Consider the following 26,508-nt stretch of genomic DNA (forward strand, 5'->3'; position numbering starts at 1 on the left):
AGTAAGACATTAACCAGTCAGGAATTAGAGTAAAATTAGTTATTTAATGCCAGTACCTCAATTTTTAGTAGTTCATAAGTCTTTTGTACAATTGTCAATTGTGAATCAAATGGTAAATACAGGTACATCTTTAAAAAATGTAATATCATCATCATATAAATTATTTTTGTCACTCATTTCAGAAAGTTAAACCTATTTACAGTGTTCCTTCGTTTTTCGCGGTTAAAAGGGACCAGAACCCCCCGCGAAAGGTGAAAAACCGCGAAGTAGGATTTGCCCCCCCCCCCAGGAATATGTGAGTACCAGAATGTTTAAAATATGTAAACAGTATTTATACTTTACATATTTGAGACAAAGATTACAACAGTACATGTATTTACTTAAATCTTTAATTATAAAACCTTATACAGTAATTAACATTTATTATACAGTAATTAACATTCATCAATGTTGCCTTCTGAGAGAGGCAAAGAGGCTTGTGTTGGTGGCGGAGGAGAGGCTCTCACTTGACTCGTAGAGCCTTTAGGTTCACTCGGAGACTCTTCTGCTGGAGGCGCTGACGGTGTAGCTAGGGTTTTTACCTTGGAGAAAAACATGGTGATGGGTAGTTGTTGTCTTTGTTTTTCATTTTGCTTCAAAATTCCCCTGTACAAGGAGATAACCACGTCAACAGGATTGCTAAACTCGACAGCTCGAACCATATTGTCGTCCATGTCTTGTGCAAATCGTTGCATTGCCCTTGCCATGTTGCACAATTGCTGCAGGTTCTCCAGGGTAAGGCCACGCCTTTCAGTTTCAGAATCAGAATCATCTTTATTTGCCAAGTATGTCCAAAACACACAAGGAATTTGTCTCCGGTAGTTGGAGCCGCTCTAGTACAACAGACAGTCAATTTACACAACACTTTGGGGACATAAAGACATTGACAAAAAACAATTGTGCAAAAAGATGCAGAGTCCTCTAGCACTTAGAGCAGTTCGAATGACTAATGACTAATATTGCAGTAGACCGGTGCAATGACCATTGTGCAAAGTGCGCTGAGACTTCAAGGAGTGTATGCAGTTTAAAGTGACGAGTAGTGCGATCATCTGGGACAATGATGGTTGTGCAAATGTTACAGATACTCCTCAATCGGTGTGCAAATGGAGCAGATGCTACTCTGGCATGAGTGGCCAGAATATGCAAATAGTGCAGCATGGCGAGACAACTACAGTGAGTGCACGAGTAATACATAATTGGCCCCACAGAAATGTGACAACAAACTCAAGTCAAAAAATTGCCAGCTTGTTGTAATGGAATTATAGGTTAGGTGTTTAAGAAGTTGATCGCAAGAGGGAAGAAGTTGTTGGAATGTCTACTAGTTCTAGTTTCCGTTGATCGGTAGCGCCTACCTGAGGGAAGGAGCTGGAAGAGCTGGTGACCGGGGTGCAGACGGTCACCTTCTTCATCTTTCTCTTCGTTTTCTTCCTCACTTGCAGACTTTGTCATCTCAAGGAGGTCTTCATTTGTCAGTGGGTCCGAGTGGCAATCGATAAGCTAGAATTTATGGTCTCACTTTTCATGTCCTTTAATGCTTGCTGGATATTAGACAAACATGAGGCAATGTCGTAACTACGTCAGTATGCTTTCAAGGTGAATTGTTCATTGTCGTCGTCAACTACCGAGATGAGGCCCTCCATCGTGGAGTGAGTGTAGAGTGCCTTAGAGGCACGAATGACACCTTGATCCATCGGCTGAATTAGAGATGTGGTGTTCGGGGACTCTATCTGCACCCCGTCAAATTGCAGGTCCTCCTGCACAGTCCATCAGGAGAAGGACCTTAAAGGGGAGGCCCTTTTCAGCCAGATACAGCTTCACCTGGGGAATGAAGCAATGGAGCAACCATTCGAGGGTCAGAGCTTTCGTTATCCAGGCCTTGGAGTTAATGCATCCAGTACACGGGCAGCAGAGCCTTATTTTTTTTTTTTAATGGCCGTGGATTTTTGGCTTTATAAATAAGGCCTGGCTTAACCATAAAACCTGCAGCATTGCCACACATGATGACAGTCACATGGTCCTGGTGGGGCTTGAAGCCTGGCCTCTTCACTTCATCCTTGTAGAGGAATGTACGCAAAGGCATCCTCTTCCAAAAAGGGCTGTTTCATCCATGTTAAAAACTTGCTCAGGGAGGTAGCCTCCCTCACTGATGAGGTTAACAAACTCTTCCTCCAGGTAACGACGAGCAGCATCGTTGTCAGCAGAGGAAGCCTCACCATACAGAGGCACGCTTCTGAGGCCGTATCATTTTTTAAATTTGTCGAACCAGCCTTTGCTGGCTGAAAAGCCTCGTCCTCGAGGAGGTGAATCACTCCTGGCAGCGCTAGTACTGGCTTGAGGTTCGACAGCACCTTCTTCAGCCTCTTCATTGTCGTCATCGGGCAAGATTTGGTCGTAGAGAGCTTTGACCTTTGTCCTGATAATATCCGTGTCCAAACTCACTGTCACTGCAATCAGCAATCCACAATGCCAATGCAGCTTCCATTTTCACAATTCTCTTATTACGCGGAATTACCACACATTTCGTTTCCTTACTGAAGGTTATTGAAGCAGTTTGCGGATGTTTGCTTCCTCTTTCTTGATGTACCGCACTGTAGATTCATTCACGCCATAATGGCGTGCCACAGATGCATAACTTCTGCCCTCTTTGCTCATATGTAAAAGTTACACTTTTTCGCAAATGGTCATCATCATCTTCTTCCTCTTGGATGCCTCAGAGGAAGCTTTCGCAGGGGCACAGAGCTTTGGCGGCATTGTAAGGGCTTAACTAATAAAAAAAAGTTATCGCTTAAACAAAAAAAGTTATCGCAAACACAACACTAAGATACAGTATGCGAGGCAGTCAACAGCCTGGACGAGACTGGCGGGACACAACAAGGGAAGATGCTGAGTCAGGCTGCGATGATGCGGAGCCAATCAGCTCACGGGATAAATCCACTCGTGCTCTCATTGGTCGCGGTCACGCCGGGAACCAATCATGTGCCTTGTATGAGTGCCCGTGGCATGTACAGTACAGTACAGGCATGTACACGCATGTACAAAGCCTCTGAGTCAACTCATCTCTTTGTTTGGCAAGCAGGGTAACCTCTCTCACGCATCAACATGAAACAACGCATCTTTCCGCAATATGGCTGCCGATATGGCTGTATTTCTTCATTTTTATTTTTTGATGAATTATTTTTTTTTTGATGAATACGTATTTTGGAAAAACCCGTGAAGCACTGAAGCCGCAAAACGTGAAGCGCGAAGTGGCGAGGGAAGACTGTATTGTATAAGATTTATTTACAGCCTTGATTTTTTTTCAAGTTGATGATTTATGAAAATGCAAATTCTGTCTCAAACAATTACAATATTGTGAAAAACTTAAATATTATTAATATTATTATTGGGTGCTGGTAGGAATGTGGTAGGGGGAGGGGGTCCTGGGGTCAGTGCTGCGGGTCTGGGTGGGGCAGCCCTCTTCGTCGGTGGTTGCCCGGCCTGATGGGCCCGACCTGCAGCAGCCATCCCTCTTAATCACTCACTGAGCACACGCTCACACCACTCACTGTTTATATATTACTCACTAATCACATTTGGGAACATATACATATCAAAGGGTTCATGGGAGTGGAGGGGGTGGGGGTGTGGCTTGGCTGGGAGGGTGGCATTGGGTCCCTGCAGCCCCCACCGGGTGGCCGGTTGTCGGGCGCCTCGCTGGGGCCGGCGGACCGCCCTGGGTCCCTCTGTGTGGGACGTGTCCCGTCCAACGGGCTCCTCTTGGATGGACCCTTGGGCCCGATCCCGCCCCTTAATTGATTGGGTGGGGTCCTTAGCCTCCGCGGTGTGGGTACAGCAATTACAGGACACTTCTGTCAGTCTTTGTGCATGTAAAACAGTGTCAGTTCACTTGCATGTGTACGCAGGCACACACCCCTGAGACTCTTTCACTGGGTGTGGGGCCACGCACTTATTGCGACAAACAACTCATGAATATGCAAATCACTTGTGTGTCCCCTTACTTATACTCTCGTCCTGTAGACTTTTATAATTTACATAGTTAACCCCACCACACTTCAGTTGTACAGCCGGGTTCACGACCCTTGTCCTGCATGCTTCTTCTCCTGTCCTTGTCCTGTTCTAGCTTGTCCTGTTGTTCCCTCATAGGGTGTAGCACTACATCCCGATGCAACACTCATTGTTGTAGATAATGTAATAACTTACTTTTCTCATCCTGTTTACAATTAGTGCTTTGTCTTTCATCTTCGTTTCTCTCTCCCCTCTAGAAACTTTGTTCTGTTCTACTGGTCGACTCTGATTCTCAATAAACTTCAATTATAATACCAAGAAACCACAGCGCAATCTTACAAACGCCACTGTGACACAGTAAAACTGTTCCGGCATAAAGAGATACAGATCCTCCATTCTGCTTGACATAACAGCCGAACAGGACACAAAAATAATAATAATTCAATATTAAAATTGTCATGGTGTCACGCCCAAAATAGCTAATGAACACAACACCCGCAAAGATTTCCTGATCCTTTAAAATCACAGTCTGGGTCAGTAGGCTGCATAATCATAGGGAAGATGTGTTATTGACACCCTCCACAAGGAGGGTAAGCCACAAAAGGCATTTGCAAAAGAAGTTGGTTGTTGACAGATTGCTACATTGAAGCACATTAATACAAAGTTGAGTGGAGGGAAAAAGAGTGGAAGGAAAAGGGATCACCACAGTCTTGCCAAGAAAAATTAATTCAAGAATTTGGGGGAGCTTCACAAGGAATGCACTGAGGCTGGAGACAGCTCATCAAGAACCGCAATGCAAAGATTATTAGACTTGGAATACCAATTCAATTCAATTTCATTGATATAGCACCAAATCACAAGTTATCTCAGGGCACTTTACACATGAAGCAGGTCAAGAACCAAACTCCTCACTTACAGTTGTGCTCATAAATTTACATAACCCTGGCTGAATTTGTAATAAGTGGACCATTAAAAAAAAAATATATATTTAAAAAAAAAAAATAAATAAATAAAAAAATGATAAGTGATCAGGCAAAAAATTTATCTTGTCTTAATGGATTCAAATTAAACTATAAGGCATTTAAAAATAGCACAATCATTAAAAGAAAAAAAAACTGCAATACAGTAAAGAATACCCTTACCGTAACCTATATGGTCCTCGTTCAAAAGTTTGCATACCCTTAGTTCTTCATGTATATTGCCCCCTTTAGCATCAATAACGGCTTGATGACTTTTGTGATAGTTGTGGATGAGGCCCTTTATTTCCTCAGGTGGTAAAGCTGCCCATTATTCTTGGCAAAAAGTCCAGCTCCTGTAAATTCTTGGATTGTAAACTTATGAGCAGTGAGCAAAACTGTATAAAGCAATCAACTGAACCCTGCATGAGCAAGCACTCGGCAACGGACGAAGGATCGATCGGTCTGTCTGTCTGTCTGTTTGTCCATCTATAGTGGGTACGGAATGTATTCAGACCGCTTAAATTTTTCACTCTTTGTTGTATTGCAGCCATTTGCTAAAATCATTTAAGTTCATTTTTTTCCTTAATGTACACACAGCACCGCATATTGACAGTAAAAAAACGGAATTGTTGAAATCTTTGCAGATTTATTAAAAAAGAAAAACTGAAATATCACACAGCCTTAAGTATTCAGACCCTTTGCTCAGTATTTAATAGAAGCACCCTTTTGAGCTAATACACCCATGAGAATTTTTGAGAAAGTTTTTCACACCTGGATTTGGGGATCACCTGCCATTCCTCCTCCCAGATCCTGTCCAGTTCTGTCAGGTTGGATGGTGAACGTTGGTGGGCAGCCATTTTCAGGTCTTTCCAGATATGCTCAATTGGGTTTAAGTCAGGGCTCTGGCTGGGCCATTCAAAAACAGTCACGGAGTTGTTCTGAAGCCACTCCTTCTGTATTTTAGCTGTGTGCTTAGGGTCATTGTCTTGTTTAAAGGTGAACTCTCGGCCCAGTCTGAGGTTCTGAGCACTCTGGAGAAGGTTTTCGTCCAGGATATCTCTGTATTTGGCCGCATTCATCTTTTCTTTGATTGCAACCAGTCTCCCTGTCCCTGCAGCTGAAAAACACACCCACAGCATGATGCTGCCACCACCATGCTTCACTGTTGGGACTGTATTGAACAGGTGATGAGCAGTGCCTGGTTTTCTCCACATATGCCACTTAGAATTAAGGCCGACAATTTCTATTGAAGGTAATATAGAATACTTTATATTGTAATATGTAATTCTATATGTAATATAATATAATATAATATAGAGTTTGATGGTAACTGGTTTGGAAGGTAAGCAAGGATGTGTATTGCAGTATAATCAGATAAGGGGGTAGGAGTTTATTGCAGGAAGCCCCCCCCCCCATCAGGGTGTATCTGGAGACAATAAAGAACAGATGTCAAGGAAGAAAAGGACTGCGGGGAGCCACTATAAACATTAGATTCAGGAATGTGGGACGGCGTCTGGAGATGGCAAACGGGTCATCATTCTGCAGATCAACGATGACGTTAGATCAGACCATGGACCAATCAGACGACAGCGATTCCATACTTTCACGTTTGAAACATTGTATAAGTCTGGGGTAGAATCAGATAGTTTTGTTCGACTACTCTATCTGCTAAGGATAAGATAGGGATAGTTACGAACCCAGAGCTCTGCAAAATGTATAGACTCCTCTGTCAGGAATAAATTGGTTGGTTTTTAATACATTTTTATGAACGTAGTTCTTTCACGAAAACAAGCACGCTGGGAACCACGAGAGTAATAGGAGATTTTAAACACAGGTTCCTTCACTATCTTGGTCTCATCAGACCAGATAATCTTATTTCTCACCATCTTGGAGTCCTTCAGGTGTTTTTTTTTTTTTAGCAAACTCCATGCGAGCTTTCATGTGTCTTGCACTGAAGAGAGGTCAAGCTACTCTGCCATAAAGCCTTGACTGGTGGAGGGCTACAGTGATGGTTGACTTTCTAGAACTTTCACCCATCTCCCGACTACATCTCTGGAGCTCACCCACAGTGATCTTTGGGTTCTTCTATACCTCTCTCACAAAGCCTTTACCTTCTCCCCCAATTAATCAGTTTGGCCGGACGGCCAGCTCTAGGAAAGGTTCTTGTCGTCCCAAACATCTTCCATTTCCGGATTGTGGAGGCCACTGTGCTCTTAGGAATCTTAAGTGCAGCAGAAATGTTTTTGTAACCTTGGCCAGATCTGTGCCTTGCCACAATTCTTCTCTCAGCTCTTCAGGCAGTTCCTTTGACCTCATGATTCTCATTTGCTCTGACATGCACCGTGTGCTGTAAGGTCTTATATAGACAGGTGTGTGGCTTTCCTAATCAAGTCCAATCAGTATAATCAAACACAGCTGGAATCCAATGAAAGTGTGGAACCATCTTAAGGATGATCAGAAGAAATGGACAGGGCCCGAGTTAAATATATGTGTCACAGCAAAGGGTATGAATACTTATGGCTGTGTGATATTTCCGTTTTTCTTTTTTAATAAATCAGCAAAAATTACAACATTTCCATTTTTTTCTGTCAATATGGGGTTTATATGGGGTATTAATGAGGGGGAAAATGAACTTAAATTATTTTAACAAATGGCTGCAATATAAAAAAAAAAAAAAAGAGTGAAAAATTTAAGGGGGTCTGAAAACTTTCCGTAGCTCTACAGTATCATCCTGAGACAAAGGCTGTTACACCCCAAAGACCGGACAACCCTTACCAAGAAATCAATCTGGTGTGTGCGGTCAAGTGTAGTGAGGGATCCACGGATGCATACATTGGGGGAAAAAAAGCAACCACTGAGCAGGCGCATGTCACAACACAGACGGGCCACCTCAGGTCAAGACTCAGCTGTCTACCTGCACCTCAAAGAGAAACAATACTCTTTTGAGGACAGAAATGTGCATATTCTGGACAGAAAAGACCAATGGTCTGATAGGAGTGACAGGGACCATCTATGTTGTTGTGGAAAAAAACATCTCTTAAAGTCCAGCATTCATATGAGACAATCTTTCGTAAATTGACAAAAACAGGTTTAAAAAAAAAAGAGAGAAAACAAACAGTGGTCCCTCCAACATGATGTTGTGCAACGTGAAAAGCTTGGCTTATTAACTTGCATTAGTTATTATGACAATTAGTGTTTATTTTCATTCCTTGTGCAGTTCATTGCAAATCAGTTTGTTTTGTACTTTGTTATATTTTATTTGTTTTTGATATTCATACTGTATTATTCTTAAAATATTATACCTTTACTTTTACTCATCCTCTTCTGCTTATTTTATTTAAACATAGGGTGTTGTTTTGTTATATTTGTTTATGGAGTTTATATGTTGAAAAGTAAATACTGAAAACATTTGAGATTATTGAACAAATTATAAGTCACTGATGGTGGTACACTCGCCTGACTTTGGTGCAGGCAGCGTGGGTTCAGTTCCCACTCAGTGACGGTGTGAATGTGAGTGTGAATGGTTGTCCGTGTCTATATGTGCCGTACGACTGACCGGCGACCAGTTCAGGGTGTAGTCTGCCTTTCGCCCGAAGTCAGCTGGAATAGGCTCCAGCGCCACATGACCCTAACCAGGATAAGCGGTGTTGAAAATGGATAGATGAATGGATGAAGAAATTATTTATTACCACATAAACACAAGCAAAAGTACCGAAAATTGGTACCATTGAGTACCGGTATTGATTCCCAAGTGCCAGGAATTGGTACCCTCCTGGTTCAAATTTAAAAGGTACCAATCCCTACCAACTCATGCTTATTGCTACGTGAGTCTGCAGTAAGCAGTCCATGTGGAAAAATAATCACTGCAAAAATCCTGATAAAAGTAAAATAAAAAATGGAAAACGATATAGCAAGGGACGACTGTATGAATACAAATTTCAATATCTACAACTGTAGTTTCTGCAGTTAGCAAGCAAGCTATGCCTCCAACCTGAAAAACACATCTTCCCTTGGTGCCACAATTTGCAGAACAGCTCGGTGTCATGATTTAACTTCCCAAGCATTATGAAAGTTAGCGTGATTTAAGCGCATTCAGTGGACACACCCACAGCGTCTAATAGCTGAGAGAATGTCTCGACTTTTCACCATTTTGACGGCTGATTCATCTACTTGATTTTTTTTTTTTTAAATTCATTTTGGCAGCCTTGTTAAGACTCTTCTCTGTCGTGTGTCAAATTTATGAGACATTTTAGTTTCATTTTTTAGGGACTGTAAAAGACCCTGTAAAGTTAATTCAGAGAATTGTTTCTAAATACAAACCCCATTTCCAATGAAGATGCGACATTGGGTAAAACAAATAAAAACAGAATACAATGATTTGCAAATCCTTTTCAACCTATATTCAGTTGAATACACTACAAAGACAAAATATGTTCAAACTAATAAACTTGGATTTTTGCAAATATTCACTCATTTAGAATTTGATGACAGCAACGAGTGTTTGTTTTATGTGTTTTTTTGTACATCTTTGGAGACATGACCCAACTTACTTACACAAGGGAAGACTTGCTAAACATTGGGGTGTCTTTCTTTCACCATTCTTTTTTTACTCATCGGCGGACTGGCTGTGATCTATGGCACATGGAGGGGACGAAAGCGACGCCACAGAGGGAAGTGAGCCGGAGTGCAGGTCAAGCTACAGAAAAAGAGGATTTCGAATGCCGCTCCCGTCGATGCACTTCGCAAATGTACACTCTATACCCAACAAAATGGACAAGCTTCATCTTCTCACAAAGACCAGTAAAGACTTCAGACGTTCCGCTACCCTGTGCTTCACGACTTTATGGCTATGTGAACACGTCTCCAAAGGCGCCACACTGCTTCCAGGCTTTGAAATACATCTAGCGGACCATGTCACGGCGCTATCGAGTAAAACAAAAGATGATGGAATATGCTTCTGTACCAACGAAAAATGGTGTACCAACGTCTAGGAGCTCAACACACACTGCAGCCCGGACTTGGAGTCGCTGGTTTTGAACTGGAAGCCATTCCGATTCGCCTACTCTTTCATCCTCGTCTGTGTTTACATTCCTCCCCAGGCTAACACCAAACGGTAAACTTTCATTACTCAGTGACTCGCCGTACTGTTTTTATGTCTCAAAAGTATTTTTTGTCAAAATGGCTGTCTATTGTTGTACTAGAGCGGCTCCAACTCCCGGAGACAAATTCCTTGCGTGCTATTTGGGATAAATAGCAAATAAACATGATTCTGATATGCACAGCGAAAACAACAGCAAAAAGATCTGCAACATACCACAAGATGTTTCAAGTTTGAAATGGGCTGAAATACTGAAATATCCAAATTTGGGCAGTGAGAAGACTACGCTGCATGTTAAAGCTGTTATTTTTCGTAGTCTGTAAAGCGCGCAGCAGTCACAAGACACTTTTATTGCCCTACAAAGCCCAATAGAAGACTTTGTGTGTGGATGTGACTTTCTTGTGTCATTTGATTGCTAAACTTGCGTCAGACATCACAGTCGGTGCCCGATGTGAAAATTGAAAGCGAAAGTCGAAAAATAGACCGGGCACGCAATTATTGATAAATGAAAGTAGCGAGCGTCCTGTAGCTCATTGTAGTGGAGTAAAAGTACCGTTTCTTCTCAACATAAATACTCAAGTAAAAGTAAAAAGAATGATGCATTAAAACACTGACAAGTGCAATTTTGCCAAAATTAGTAAATGTAACAGTAAATGCTAATCGCACATGCTAAACAGTTAGCAAAGGCTGATTTGAGCTATCTATATGTCACTCTATAAACACATATGTGTATATATATATATATATATATATATATATATATATAGTGATAGTAGTAGATAGATAGATAATGACAGGCCTACCTGAAGTGCAATGTGTTTTGTGCTATTTGGGCAACGTGTAATGCAGTCTGGCACCCACGCACGTTGCGTTGCGAGGCAGTGGTGAAACAGACGTGATCCGCAGCCAATTGCCAGCGGTTAAAGAAGCTGCTGGAGGTCTAGCACAACAGAGTTAGTGGCAAACAGCCTTCTTCCCTCCTCGCCCAACAATTTATCCGGGGGGCCAGTACACGTCACACGGCTTTGGTCACTTATGGATCACCATTCGGCGGCCACAGAAGCAATTTCTTCTCTGTAGCCAGTGAAAGTGTGTGATATCTCCATCGCTGGAAAGGAAATGTGAGTGAAGGAAGGTATGTGCATTTGACTGAAAAGGAGAGGCGGGATTATCAGCACTTTTAGTGACATTCCCACAGCATTTTTCGAGACCGGAGAGGTGGCCCTTATTTTTCATGATTTTGAAGCCTGATTTCATATACTCATTCATTGTCCGGGTTGTTAAGGAGACTCTTTTCTGTGATGTGTCAAATTTACAAGACATTGTTTTCTCCTGTTTGGTTGCACTTTAACTTTGCATGGTAGGTAGAATTTTAACTTGTTTGGTTGTTTGTGAACAATTGAGCCTTTTGGGGATCATCCTTTTTTACCCAGTCATGACAGTCACGTTTCCAAATAAGCTATTCACTTGTGGAATGTTCTAAACAGGTGATTTTTGAGCATCCCTCAACTTTCCCAGTCTTTTTTTGCCACCGTCCAGGCTTTTTTTGGAATGTGTTGCAGCCATCAAATTCAAAATGAGAGAATATTTTTGGAAAAAAAAGAAGTTATTTTTTTCCATAAATTTGAACATTAAATATTTTGTGTTTGTCATATATTCAATTAAATAGAAGTTGAAAAGGATTTGAAGAACATTTTATTGGTTTTATTTACGTTTTACACAGCGTCGCAACTTCAATGGAATTGGGGTTTGTAAAATGTTATGTTTGTGCACCTTTTCTTCACTGTTTATTGTCCACATCAATCTGTGTGAAACTGTGTCTTACTTATACCTTTGTGTGTGCTGTAGAGAGCAGCAAAAGTTACAACAAAGAAGGAAGTGGAGTATTTCCCAGCATTAACCAGGTGAGGGAAAGCCCTTTTCGTGTCCCGGTAACGACGAAGACACTGGATGAATCTGAACCAAGCAGGAAGACAGTGAATCACTGCACGGACGCCATAGGAGTAGGTATTACACACATCGTTACCTGAGTAGGATAAAATTGAAATCCTGTTACCAAAACATTTGATTTCTTATAAACAATACCATATTTCATTGCATTTGAGAGAGCAGTCTCACCTTCACTGCTGATGAGTCCATCATGTTTTTTCCAGTCAAGTTCAAAACTGTAAAAACAGATCATGTACTCCATATCTAACAGAACAACCCCCAAAGAGTTTAACTGGTCAGCCAACCAGAAGTCTGCAAAGCCAACATGATGGAATGGTGCCGTCATTACCCGAAACTGTGGAAGAAAATATGGATGGTGATATTTTTTTCCCCAAATGAGGAGATTCTGCTTTTTAAGCAATATTTTATATGCTTGTGATAGTTAATATACACTAATGACCAGACAAAAATGAAAATCACATGTCAATGTTAAACCTGCTTTTTTTTCCCCAACTTTATATTCACCATTTGCAGATTGAGTAATGTTACCAGAAGTTTAAGAAGCCAGAAGCGTGACTTGTAGTAGCAGGTCTTGAATGGGTTGATCAGGAAGACAATGAAGAAGCCATAAAGAGCCAAAGGATTGGCCTGCATTGGCACTGGAATGCTGTCACTAAATAGACATGACAGCAGGCTGACACACCACAACACTCCCAAAAGGCCGGCAATCTGAAAACAAAAAGACCAAATCAGCCAAAGAAAATACTGTCATTATTTCACTTGCATTAGCAATCATCAGCTTTTCTGATACAGGCATATTTTCTTTGCCTTGATACATTTTTATTTCGATAAAAGCAATTTGAAAAGTCTGTTTTTGTGCCCTTGTGGCTTTTAAATGATATTGCCGGTAACTATGTGGGAGTACTATAAAAAATATATTTTTTTAAGTATTTCCCAAATTCTGATTAAAAGAGCAATATATTTTTAATACACGTTTTGAAATAATTTTACTTAGTATACAGAAACAAAATTAGTTTCAAGGGTAAAAATTATACCCCCCTTGATCCTAATAATTATTTGTGTATAGTTTTTTGTTCTGAATAACAATCTGTAGTTTGTTTCCATTTTCAATACGTGTCATTCAATTTTCCTAAACAATACCAGAACATTTTACTTTATTTTGACACATCTCTTAAGAGCTTCAAAGTGTGATGATCTACAATCGTGGCCTCTGGTCCTCAGTTCATAGTGCACAATTCAATGGAATTAAAGCCATTGGAGGTAGTTGTTCACTTGGAGAAGGCCGATGCAAACGTGCCAGGTCACTGCTTGAAGGCAAAACTATGACCCACACCCAATTTTGCTTGGGAATGGTTTTAGGTTTGGTAAAGAGATCCTCATTTTCCTCATTGTTCATGATTCTTTACATGATCAAGCAACACTTTGGCCAAAGAGCTGGGATTTTTTAGCATCTGACCAAAGGTCAAAATGTCAAATCTGATACTTATTGTAAGGAATCATTAGTACTTCGTCACGCAATATTTAGTTGCCAAAGTCCTTATATTTCATGGAGCTCTGTGTCACAAGCATTGGTGAAAAAGTGTATTATTGTCTTTATAAATCTCTCGCTGATTTACTTTCTTATGAAATCTTAAAATGATTTGCTTCCATAAGTGAAGGTCAAAATGACTTGCTCCCTACGAAATATTGAGCACTAAAACAGTTCCCAATGTTAATAATATTTAATCATTACATCAATGATATGGATCCATTTTCATACTCTGTGGAGAGTAAAACAATCTGATAATATTACATCATGAAAAATTTGGTCAACACAGACGGTCAAAATTATTAGCCCACCATATGTTTATGTGCTTATAAAAAACAAACACAAACAGTCGTTTAGGTTAGAACCCAGACCTGCGTAGTCATTTAGGTTCCCTCCACCTGATCAATGAATTACCAGTGAGTTGAATATAAGTGACCCCAAGAGGCAGGGTCGGTGTCAAATGAACTCGATCGAAAATGATGACTCTAGAATTGCTCCAAATTCTTAGTAAAAAGTGATATCAACATGCCAAAAAGCAATCTTAACAAAAGAGAGTGGATGTGAATATAAAGGAGAAGGATAGTCTGTAAAATGTGGTCTTTAGAGTGCTCCCGCATATAAACCACAGCCATTTAAAAGTGTTCACATATAAACTGCATATAAACTTTGTTCACATATAAACTGCACATTTTACACACACAATATAGTCAATGGGGCACATAAAAAATTTGGTCTGGTTCTTAAAAGAGCACCAGAGGTGGTTCCTTGGGGCTTTTTTTTTTTTTGGCGACCCACCAACCTCAATGGATTAATTTAAAGATTTACAGATATATATGTGTGTGTGTGTGTGTAAAATCAGTGATTCTCAACCAGTGAGCCATGGCACATTAGTGTGCCGTGAGCACTCTTCAGGTCTGACGTTGGAAATGACAAAATTTGCTCAAAAAATTATTTATTTACTAGAAATAATGTATCTTTTGTTCATCTATTTATGACAGTGAGGCATAGTGACAGAGAGAACAAATAAATGCTCTTCTATTAGATGGCAGGAAGTACATACAGTAATTAATGTGTCCACATTTTGTGACATTTTTGTTTGTTGGTTTGCCATGAGATTTTTCAATTGTAAAATATGTGCCTTGGCTCCCTGTAGGATGGAAATCACTGATATATATCACATCACAATATGACACAGATCACTATTTTCATCCATCCATCCATTTTCTACCGCTTATCCGAGGTCAAGTCGCGGGGGCAGTAGCTTTAGCAGGGACACCCAGACTTCCCTCTCCCCAGCCACTTCATCCAGCTCTTCCGGGGGGATCCCGAGGCGTTCCCAGGCCAGCTGAAGGACGTAGTCTCTCCAGCGTGTCCTGGGTCGTCCCCGGGGTCTCCTCCCGGTGGGGCATGCCTGGAACACCTCACCAGGGAGGCGTCCGGGAGGCATCCGAATCAGATGCCCCAGCCACCTTATCTGGCTCCTCTCAATGTGGAGGAGCAGCAACTCTACTCTGAGATCCTCCCGGATGACCGAGCTTCTCACCCTATCTCTAAGGGAGAGCCCGGACACCCTGCGGAGGAAACTCATTTTGGCCGCTTGTATCCGGGATCTTGTTCTTTCGGTCACGACCCACAGCTCGTGACCATAGGTGAGGGTAGGAACGTAGATCGACTGGTAAATTGAGAGCTTCGCCTTTCGGCTTAGCTCCTTTTTTACCACAACGGACCGATACAAAGTCCGCATCACCGCAGACGCTGCACCGATCCGCCTGTCGATCTCCCGTTCCATTCTTCCCTCACTCGTGAACAAGACCCTAAGAAATTTTAACTCCTCCACTTGGGGCAGGATCTCATCCCTGACGCGGAGAGGGCACGGCACCCTTTTCCGACTGAGGACCATGGTCTCAGATTTGGAGGTGCTGATTCTCATCCCAGCCGCTTCAGGCTCGGCTGAAAACTGCTCCAGTGAGAGGTCACGGCTTGATGAAGCCAACAGAACCACATCATCTGCAGAAAGCAGAGATGCAATACTGAGGCCACCAAACCGGACCCCCTCTATGCCTCGGTTGCGCCTTGAAATTCTGTCCATAAAAGTTATGAACAGAATCGGTGGCGAAGGGCAGCCTTGGCGGAGTTCAACCCTCACCGGGAACGAGTCCGACTTACTGCCGGATATGCGGACCAAACTCTGACTCCGGTCGTACAGGGACCAAACAGCCCGTATCAGGGGGTTCGGTACCCCATAGTCGCGAAGCACCCTCCGCAGGACTCCGCGAGGGACACGGTCGAACGCCTTCTACAAGTCCACTAAACACGCGAACTCCCATGCACCCTTGAGGACCCTGCCGAGGGTGTATAGCTGGTCCACTGTTCCACGGCCAGGACAAAAACCACACTGCTCCTCCTGAATCTGAGATTCGACTTCCCGACGGACCCTCCTCTCCAGCACCCCTGAATAGACCTTACCAGGGAGGTTGAGGAGTGTGATCCCCCTGTAGTTGGAACACACCCTCCGGTCCCCCTTCTTAAAAAAGGGCAAAACCACTCCAGTCTGCCAATCCAGAGGCACTGTCCCCGATGTCCACGCGATGTTGCAGAGGCGTGTCAACCAGGACAGCCTCACAACATCCAGAGCCTTTAGGAAGTCCGGGAAAATCTCATCCATCCATCTCGTCGGATGTTCTTGACCTCACAGACCAGCTTGGGCTCCTTCCCTGCCAGAGAGATGACATTACACATCCCTAGAGCCAGCTTTTGTAGCCGGAGATCGGATCGCCAAGGTCCCTGCCTTCGGCCACCGCCCGACTCACACTGCACCTGATCCTTATCACCCCTCCCACAGGTGGTGAGGCCATGGGAAGGGGGACCGACGTTACCATTTCGGGCTGTGTATGTGAAATGGCTGTGCCCCATGGGTGCAGGCCCGGCCACGAGGCGCTCGCCTTTGAGCCCCATCTCCAGGCCTGGCTCTAGAGGGAGGCCCCGTTGACCCACGTCCGGGCACGGGAAACCTACTTCAATTGTTTTGGTCATCGTTGGGTTCTTTTAGCCGTGTTTTGTCTGGTCCCTCAACTAGGAACTGTTTGCCATGGGTGACCCTACCAGGGAAGCGGTGTGAACCCCCCAGACTCTGATCATTGGGACACACAAACCTCTCCACCACGATAAAATGACGGCTCCAGGAGAGGTGTGTGTGTGTGTCTGTGTGTGTGTGTATATATACATACATACAATGGGTACGGAAAGTTTTCAGACCCCCTTAAATGTTTTACTCTTTGTTATATTGCAGCCATTTGTTAAAATCATTTAAGTTCATTTTTTTCCTCATTAATGTACACACATCACCCCATATTGACAGAAAAAATACCGTAATTGTTGAAATTTTTGATGAAGTATTAAAAAAGAAAAACTGAAATATCACACAGCCATAAGTATTCAGACCCTTTGCTGTGACACTCATATATTTAACTTGGGTGCTGCTTCTTCTGATCATCCTTGTGATGGTTCTACACCTTCATTGGAGACCAGCTGTGTTTGATTATACTAACTGGACTTGATTAGGAAAGCCACACACCTGTCTATATAAGACCTTACAGCTCATAGTGCATGTCAGAGCAAATGAGAATCATGAGGTCAAACGAACTGCCTGAAGAGCTCAGAGACAGAATTGCGGCAAGGCACAGATCTGGCCAAGGTTACAAAAAAAAATTATGCTGCACTTAAGGTTCCTAAGAGCACAGTGGCCTCCATAATTCTGAAATGGAAGACGTTTGGGACGATCAGAACCCTTCCTAGAGCTGGCCGTCCGGCCAAACTGAGCAATGGGGGAAGAAGAGCCTTGGTGAGAGAGGTAAAGAAGAACCCAAAGATCACTCTGGCTGAGCTCCAGAGATGCAGTCGGGAGATGGGAGAAAGTTCTTGAAAGTCAACCATCACTGCAGCCCTCCACCAGTCGGGGCTTTTTGGCTGAGTGGCCCAATGAAAGCCTCTCCTCAGTGCAAGACACATGAAATCCGCATAGAGTTTGCTCAAAAAAAAAATACCTGAAGGACTCCAAGATGGTGAGAAATAAGATTCTCTGGTCTGATGAGACCAAGATTGAAATTGTTGGCCTGAATTCTCAGTGGCATTTGTGGAGAAAACCAGGCACTGCTCATCACCTGTCCAATACAGTCCCAACAGTGAAGCATGGTAGTGGCAGCATCATGCTGTGGGGGTATTTTTCAGCTGCGGGGACAGGGAGACTGGTTCCAATCAAAGAAAAGATGAATGCGGCCAAGTACAGGGATATCCTGGACGAAAACTTTCTCCAGAGTGCTGAGAACCTCAGACTGAGCCGAAGGTTCACCTTCAAAAAAAGACAATGACCCTAAGCACACAGCTAAAATACCGAAGGAGTGGCTTCAGAACAAATCTGTGACTGTTTTTGAATGGCCCAGACAAAGCCCTGACTTAAACCCAATTGAACATCTCTGGAAAGACCTGAAAATGGCTGCCTACCAACGTTCACCATCTAACCTGACAGAACTGGAGAGGATCTGCAAGGAGGAATGGCAGAGGATCCCCAAATCCAGGTGTGAATATCTTGTTGCATCATTCTCAAAAAGACTCATGGCTGTATTAGCTCAAAAGGGTGCTTCTACTAAATACTGCGCAGAGGCTGTGTGATATTTCAGTTTTGCTTTTTTCATAAATCTGCAAAATGTCAACAATTATTTTTTTCTTCTGTGAACATGGGGTGCTGTGTGTACATTAATGAGGAAAAAAAAAAGAACAAATGATTTTAGCAAATGGCTGCAATATAACAGAGTGAAGAGTTTAAGGGGGTCTGAATACTTTACGTACCCACAGTGATATATATATATATATATATATACACACACACACACACACACACATACAGGAAGTCCTCGAGTTACGACGTACTCGACCTATGACGTTTCGACTTTACGACGCCCGTGCTTTGTCCGCCATTTTGTCCCCAGCACCATAGTGTTTCTGCTTAGCTAGTGCATAGTGCTTGTCTGTGTTTGTGCGCCGGGAGTATTTTTGCCTTTTTCGTCCTCCTTTTTTCACACTCTCACCAGTAATGGTAAGTACAGAATCTTATTTTTTTATTTTAATGTATTTTAGTTTCTTAATACGAAGTGTTAACCTTTCCTGCTACGGTCACCTGACCGTAGTTGGGAGACGCAGGGCTTAACTCGCTTCACTCGTTGCACAGCTGAGTTGGGTAGCGGTAACAATAAAGGCACGAAGCACCGATTTGCTGCTTTAATGGTTAATGCTTATTAGCTCCTCTGCACATTCAACGTCAACCGGTCCTTCGCTAAGCTCTACTCTTCCCCGGTCGCCGTCACTACACTTGCTACTGTACACACTCGCACCGGCGCGCATTCCTTCCTCCTTCACAGTCCCGCCGGACGACGCCTGCACAGTCCCGTCTCACTCACGCACAGACACACACGCCCACACACACTAAGCTTGCTGTCACAATCACGTGGGACAATACCCGTAGAGAAGTATTTCGCCATAAATTTCGACTTTCACGGTGAAATCCGACTTCAGCGGAAATTCGTGTTACGTCGTCAGTGTAGGAACGGAACTCGTTCGTAAATCGAGGACTTCCTGTGTGTGTGTGTGTGTGTGTATATATATATATATATATATATATATATATATTTATATATATATATATATATATATATATATATAGTGGTGATGTTAAAATGAACCTGAAGCCTCAACGCTTGTCAGACATCCTGAATCACATTGCGTCGAAATGGTGCTTCGGAGCTTGTAACATCCCCCAAATATCACGTGACCATTTGAGTTGAGCGTATCGACAGCTCGAACCGGATTGATTGCTGTCATTTGATTTGACAGCTCGTTTGGCACTAACTTCTGTATTTAGGAACCACCAAGCTGTTCAATAGCGTGGTGGTTCCTAAATAAGCTATTGAAATGTTTTTATTTTTGAATAAAAACTTGTAAAGACATCTCTGTGCCCTTTTGTTTCTGTTCACAAGTCATCCCTTTATAATAAAGATGCACGCGTGACCAACATATTTACTTTGTGGAATCCATCTTTTTAATGCCAACTTCGTCTCTTAAAATTAAAACAGACTTGTGCAAATAATACATCGACCAACATCGTATTTTATCTTTCATTGCTGAAAGATCACGAGAGAATCTTGTTTCACACAGTTTAGTGACGTAGGTTGCTGTGACTTCTTTCGTCCACCAGATGTCACTAATTTTTTCACTGAAGCACCAAAGCTCCGAATCTGTCCCAGCACAAATTGAAGCAAGGCCTCAAATCTTCATGAGGCTTCGACCACACATCACATATACATATATCTTCTTTTCCTTTCGGCTTGTCCCATTAGGGGTCCCCACGGCCTGTCATCCTTTCCCATGTAAGCCTATCAAGTGCATCCTCCACTCTCACACCAACTGTCCTCATGTCTTCCCTCACGACATCCATCAACCTTCTCTTTGGTCTTCCTCTAGCTCTCTTCCCTGGCAGCTCCATCCTCATCACCCTTCTCCCAATATACTCACTATTTCTCCTCTGGATGTGTCCAAACCATCGAAGTCTGCTCTCTCTAACTTTGTCTCCAAGACATCTAACCTTGGCTGTCCCTCTGATGAGGTCATTTCGAACCCTATGCAACCTGCTCTCTTCTAGACAGAACCTCAACATCTTCATTTCCGCCACCTCCAGATCTGCTTCCTGTTGTCTCTTTAGTGCCACTGTCTCTAATCCGTACATCTTGGCTGGCCTCACCACTGTCTTATAAACTTTTCCCTTCATCCTAGCAGAGACTCTTTTGTCACATAACACACCTAACAACTTCCTCCACCCGTTCCAACCTTATTGGACCCATTTCTTCACTTCCTTAACACACTCCCTATTGCTCTGGACTGTTGACCCCAAGTATTTAAAGTCCTCCACCCTTGCTATCTCCTCTCCCAGTAGCTTCACTCTTCCCCCTCCACCCCTCACATTCATGCACATATATTCTGTTTTACTTTGACTAATCTTCATTCCTCTCTTTTCCAGTGCATGCCTCCACCTTTCTGTTTCTCCACCTGCTCCCTGCTTTCACTGCAGATCACAATGTTATCTGTGAACATCATGGTCCATGGGGATTCCAGTCTAACATCTGTCAGCCTATCCATTACCACTGCAAACAGGAAGGGGGTCAGGGCTGAACCCTGATGCAGGCCCACCAAAACCTTAAATTCCTCTGTCACACCTACAGCACACCTCACCACTGGTCTGTTGCCTTCAATCATGTCCTGTATTATTCTAACATACAGTACTTCTCTGCCACTACAGACTTCCGTATGCAGTACCACAGTTCCTCTCTGGGTACTCTGTCATAGGCTTTCTCTAACTCCACAAAGACACAATGTAGCTGCTCCTGACCTTCTCTGTACTTTTCAATCAACATCCTCAAGGTAAATAATGCATCTGTGGTACTCTTTTAGGAATGAAACCATACTGTTGCTCGCAAATACATCAGTCCTGAGTCTAGCCTCAACTACTCTTTCCCATAACTTCATTGTGTGCCTCATCAACTTTATTCTTCTATAGTTTCCACAGCTCTGGACATACCTTTGTTCTTAAAAATGGGCACCAGCACACTTTTCCTCCATTCCTCTGGCATCTTCTCACCCGCTAGAATTCTGTTGAACAAGCTGGTCAAAAACACCCCAGGCACCTCTCCGAGATGCTTTCATACCTCCACAGTTATGTCATCATGACCAACTGCCTTTCCATTTTTCATCCTCTTTAATGCCTTTCTAACTTCCCCCTTACTAATCATTGTCACTTTCTGGTCCACCACACTCCTACTCTTCCTTCTCTCTCATTTTCCTCATTCATCAACTCATCAAAGTACTCTTTCATCTATCCAACAGACTACTGGCACCAGTCAACAAATTTCCATCTCTATCCTTAATCACCCTAACCTGCTGCACTTCCTACCCATCTCTATCCCTCTGTCTGGGCAACCTGTACAGATCCGTTTCTCCTTCTTTAGTGTCCAACCGGGCATACATGTCATCATATGCCTCTTGTTTGGCCTTTGCCACCTCTACCTTTGCACTACGTTGCATCTCAATATATTAATTTCTTCTATCCTTGGTCCTCTCAGTGTCCCACTTCTTCTGAGCTAACCTCTTTCTTTGTATTCTTTTCTGTACTTTGAGGTTCCACCACCAAGTCGTCTTCTCCCCTATCCTACCAGACGATACCAAGTACTCTTCTGCCTGTGTCTCTGATTGCCTTGACTGTAGTGGTCCAGTCTTTTGTGAGCTCCTCCTGTCCACCGAGAGCCTGTCTCACCTCTTCCCGAAAATCCGCACAACACTCTTCCTTTCTCAGATTCCACCACATGGTTCTCTGCTCTGCCTTTGTCTTCTTAATCTTCCTCCCCAACACCAGCGTCATCCTACACACCACCATCCTTTGCTCTCTCGCCACACTCTATCCTACCACTACCTTACAGTCAGTAACCTCCTTCCGATTATATCGTCGTTACAAGATGTAATCCACCTGTGTGCTTCTACCTCTGCTCTAGCAGGTCATTATGTTCCTGCCTCTTGTGGAAAAAAGTGTTCACTAAAGCCATTCCCATCCTTTTTGCAAAGTTCCTCTCCTTTATGCCGTATTTACCCATTACTTTTTCATCATTCCAGTTTCCTTCACCAACATGTCCATTACCATCTGCACCAATCACGACTCTCTCTCTGTCTGGGATGCTCAGAACTACGTCTACCTCGTTCCAGAATTTCTCTTTCCCCTCTAGGTCACATCCTACCTGTGGGGCATAGCCACTTATCACATTATACAATGGGTACGGAGAGAATTCAGACCCCTTTAAATTGTTCACTCTTTGTTATATTGCAGCCAATTGCTAAAATCATTTAAGTTAAATTTTCCCCTCATTTATGTACACACAGCACCCCGCATTGAAAGAAAAAAACGGAATTGTTGAAATTTTTGCAGACTTATTAAAAAAGAAAAACTGAAATTTCACACAGCCATAAGTATTCAGACCCTTTGCTCAGTATTTAGTAGAAGCACCTTTTTGAGCTAATACAGCCTTGAGTCTTTTTGGGAATGATGCAACATGTTTTTCACACCTGGATTTGGGGATCCTCTGCCATTCCTCCTTGCAGATCCTCTCCAGTTCTGTCAGGTTGGATGGTGAACATCGGTGGACAGGCATTTTCAGGTCTCTCCAGAGATGCTCATTTGGGTTTAAGTCAGGGCTCTGGCTGGGCCATTCAAAAACAGTCACGGCGTTGTTCTGAAACCACTCCTTTGTTATTTTAGCTCTGTGCTTAGAGTCATTGTCTTGTTGGAAGGTGAACCTTCGGCCCAGTCTGAGGTCCTGAGCACTCTGGAGAAGGTTTTCGTCCAGGATATCCCTGTACTTGGCCGCATTCATCTTTCCTTCAATTGCAACCAGTCGTTCTGTCCCTGCAGCTGAAAAACACCCCCACCGCATGATGCTGCCACTACCATGCTTCACTGTTGGGACTGTATTGGATAGGTGATGAGCAGTGCCTGGTTTTCTCCACACATACCACTTAGAATTAAGGCCAAAAAGTTCTATCTTGGTCTCAGCAGAGAATCTTATTTCTCACCATCTTGGAGTCCTTCAGGTGTTTTTTTTAGCAAACTCCATGCTGGGTTTCATTTGTCTTGCTCTGAGGAGAGGCTTCCGTCAGGCCACTCTGCCATAAAGCGCCGACTGGTGGAGGGCTGCAGTGACGCTTGACTTACTAGAACCTTCTCCCATCTACCGACTGCATCTCTGGAGCTCAGCCACAGTGATCTTTGGGTTCTTCCTTACCTCTCTCACCAAGGCTCTTCTCCCCCAATTGCTCAGTTTGCTCGGACGGCCAGCACTAGGAAGGTTTCTGATTGTCCCAAACGTCTTCCATTTAAGGATTATGGAGGACACTGTGCTCTTACGAACCTTAAGTGCAGCAGAATTTTTTTGTAACCTTGGCCAGATCTGTGCCTTGCCACAATTCTGTCTCTGAGCTCTTCAGGCAGGTCCTTTGACCTCATGATTCTCGTTTGCTCTGACATGCACTGTGAGGTGTAAGGTCTTATATCGACAGGTGTGTGGCTTTTCAAATCAAGTCCAATCAGTATTATCAAACACAGCTGGACTCCAATGAAGGTGTAGAACCATCTTAAGGATGATCAGAAGAAATGGACAGGACCCAAGTTAAATATATGTCACAGAAATTGGTCTGAAGACTTATGGCTGTGTGATATTTCAGTTTTTCTTTATTAATAAATCTGCATAAAATTCAATATGGGGTGCTGTGTGTACATTGAGGGATAAAATGAAAAAAAGATTTTAGCAAATGGCTGCAATATAACATCCATTCATCCATTTTCTGTACCACTTATCCTCACTAGGGTCGCGATCGTGCTGAAGCCTATCCCAGCTATCTTCGGGCGAGAGGCGGGGCACACTCTGACCTGGTCGCCAATCGCAGTGCAATATAACAAAGAGTGAAAAATTAAAGGGGGTCTAAATACTTTCCATCCCAACTGTACATAACATCCTCAATTTAATGTTTCAGCCTCATCACTCGATCTGAAACTCTTTTCACCTCCAAGACATTCTTAGCCAACTCTTCCTTTAAAATAACCCTTCCTCCATTTCTCTATCCATCTACACCATGGTAAAATAATTTAAACTTCTCTAAACTTCTAGCCTGACTGCTTTTCCACCTCCTGGACACACAATATATCAACCTTTCTCCTAATCATCATGTCAACCAACTCCCGACCTTTTCCTGTCAATCAACTGTGGGAGAAATTATTAGAAAGATATGGAAGATATACAAGACCACTGATAATCTTCCTCGATCTGGGGCTCCACGCAAGATCTCACCCCGCTGGGTCAAAATGATCACAAGAACAGGGAGCAAAAATCCCAGAACCACAAGGGGGGACCTAGTGAAGGACCTGCAGAGAGCTGCAACCAAAGTAACAAAGGGTACCATCAGTAACACACTACGCCGCCAGAGACTCAAATCCTGCAGTGCCAGACCTGTCCCCCTGCTTAAGCCAGTACATGTCCAGGCCCGTCTGAAGTTTGCTAGTGAGAATTTGGATGATCCAGAAGAGGATTGGGAGAATGTAATATGGTCAGATGAAACCAAAATAGAACATTTTGGTAAAAACTCAACTTGTCGTGTTTGGAGGAGAAAGAATGCGGAGTTGCATCCAAAGAACACCACACCTACTGTGAAGCATGGGGGTGGAAACATCGTGCTTTGGGGCTCTTTTTCTGCAAAGGGACCAGGACGACTGATCTGTGTCACGGAAAGAATGAATAGGGCCATGTATCGTGAAATCTTGAGAGAAAACCTCCTTCCATCAGCAAGGGCATTGAAGATGAAACGTGGCTGGGTCTTTCAGCATGACAATTATCCCAAACATGCCGCCCGGGCAACGAAGGAGTGGCTTCGTAAGAAGCATTTCAAGTTCCTGGAGTGGCCGTGCCAGTCTCCAGATCTCCACCCCCATAGAAAATCTTTGGAGGGAGTTGAAACTCTGTGTTGCCCAGCGACAGCCCCAAAAACATCACTGCTCTTGAAGAGATCTGCATGGAGGAAGGGGCCAAAATACCAGCAACAGTGTGTGAAAACTTTGTGAAGACCTCTGTCATTGCCAACAAAGGGTGTATAACAAAGTATTGGATGAACTTTTGTCATTGACCAAATACTTATTTCCCACCATAATTTGCTAAGACATTCTTGAAAAATCAGACAATCTGATTTTCTGGATTTTATTTTCTCATTTTGTCCCTCATAGGTGAGCATACCTATGATGTAAATGACAGGCCTCTCTCATCTTCATGTGTGTGTGTGTGTGTGTGTGTGTGTGTGTATATATATATATATATATATATATATATATATATATATATATATATATATATATATACATACACACACACACACACACACACACACACACACACACTCTATATAGGCGACACAGTGGCTGGACGGTGGACAATTGGATAGCACACCTGCCTTACAGTTCTGAGTGCCGGGGTTCACAGTGTGAAAAATATCGGCAAAATCCTGCAACCACTTCGCCAATATCAGCTAAAAGGGTGCGTCTACCACTCAACAGAAGTTAATGACATTCCACAGCGAGATTTATTAGAGGCACTTATTAGAAATCGGCATCGTTTTGTCGGTCAAAAGGCGTTACGAGCAAGCAGCTACTCAATTTCATAATTGTAAACAAATAACGACCATTTTACGACGGCTATTTGGAATTGATGCAATAATCTCCCAAAATAATCATAGAAGGCTCAATCAATTGCTTCAGAAGGATTAGGAGACAATATTTACTTACATTTTTCAGTGTCGGTCATATTTTTCTTCGAGCGACTTGGACAAAATAACAAATACTGTCCACTATTTTGCGACATTGATCACCCAGAACCATTTTTGGCTTACATACGACCAGCATACGGCAGCATTTGAGCTTGATGGGAGGGGCCGGTAGAACCTGGTAACTGTTTTCAAGAAAATTATTTCAAAATGTTACAAGCTTCGATCTCAAATGGTCAAGTTACTAGCAATGATGAAAAGCAAGTTTGTATGGAATTAGATAGTTTCTTGTTTGATTTCTTGTTTGAATTTCGACCGTTTTCTATCGCTAGTGCACAGGCTGTTTTATGTGTCTCCTGACTGCACTGCTGACTCACTGGTAATTTTGACGAGTCACAGCAGTGGTCATGATTACGAGCATACTTTAATCCTTATTATTGAACTTGGATTAGGTTCCGATTATAAAGGCCTCCTGTGAAACGCTTTTTACTATCTTTGATCAAAACATAAGATTTACATTGTTGATAAAAATGTCG

General features: G+C 42.9%; 1 protein-coding gene across 4 annotated transcripts in view; it reads right to left on the reverse strand.

The window, feature by feature from the left end:
* LOC133411246 (xenotropic and polytropic retrovirus receptor 1 homolog) overlaps positions 1-26,508 on the reverse strand; it is a 230,488-nt gene that overhangs the window by 52,184 nt on the left and 151,796 nt on the right. For all 4 annotated transcript variants that reach the window (XM_061693346.1, XM_061693345.1, XM_061693344.1 and 1 more), the window contains 3 exons: positions 12,580-12,759; positions 12,220-12,385; positions 11,933-12,127 (listed from right to left, as the gene is read on the reverse strand). In XM_061693346.1, coding sequence (XP_061549330.1) covers positions 11,933-12,127; positions 12,220-12,385; positions 12,580-12,759 — 541 coding nt within the window. The remainder of the gene's footprint in view (positions 1-11,932; positions 12,128-12,219; positions 12,386-12,579; positions 12,760-26,508) is intronic.

Source organism: Phycodurus eques, chromosome 13 (genome assembly GCF_024500275.1).
Source record: "Phycodurus eques isolate BA_2022a chromosome 13, UOR_Pequ_1.1, whole genome shotgun sequence".
Classification (NCBI taxonomy): domain Eukaryota; kingdom Metazoa; phylum Chordata; class Actinopteri; order Syngnathiformes; family Syngnathidae; genus Phycodurus; species Phycodurus eques.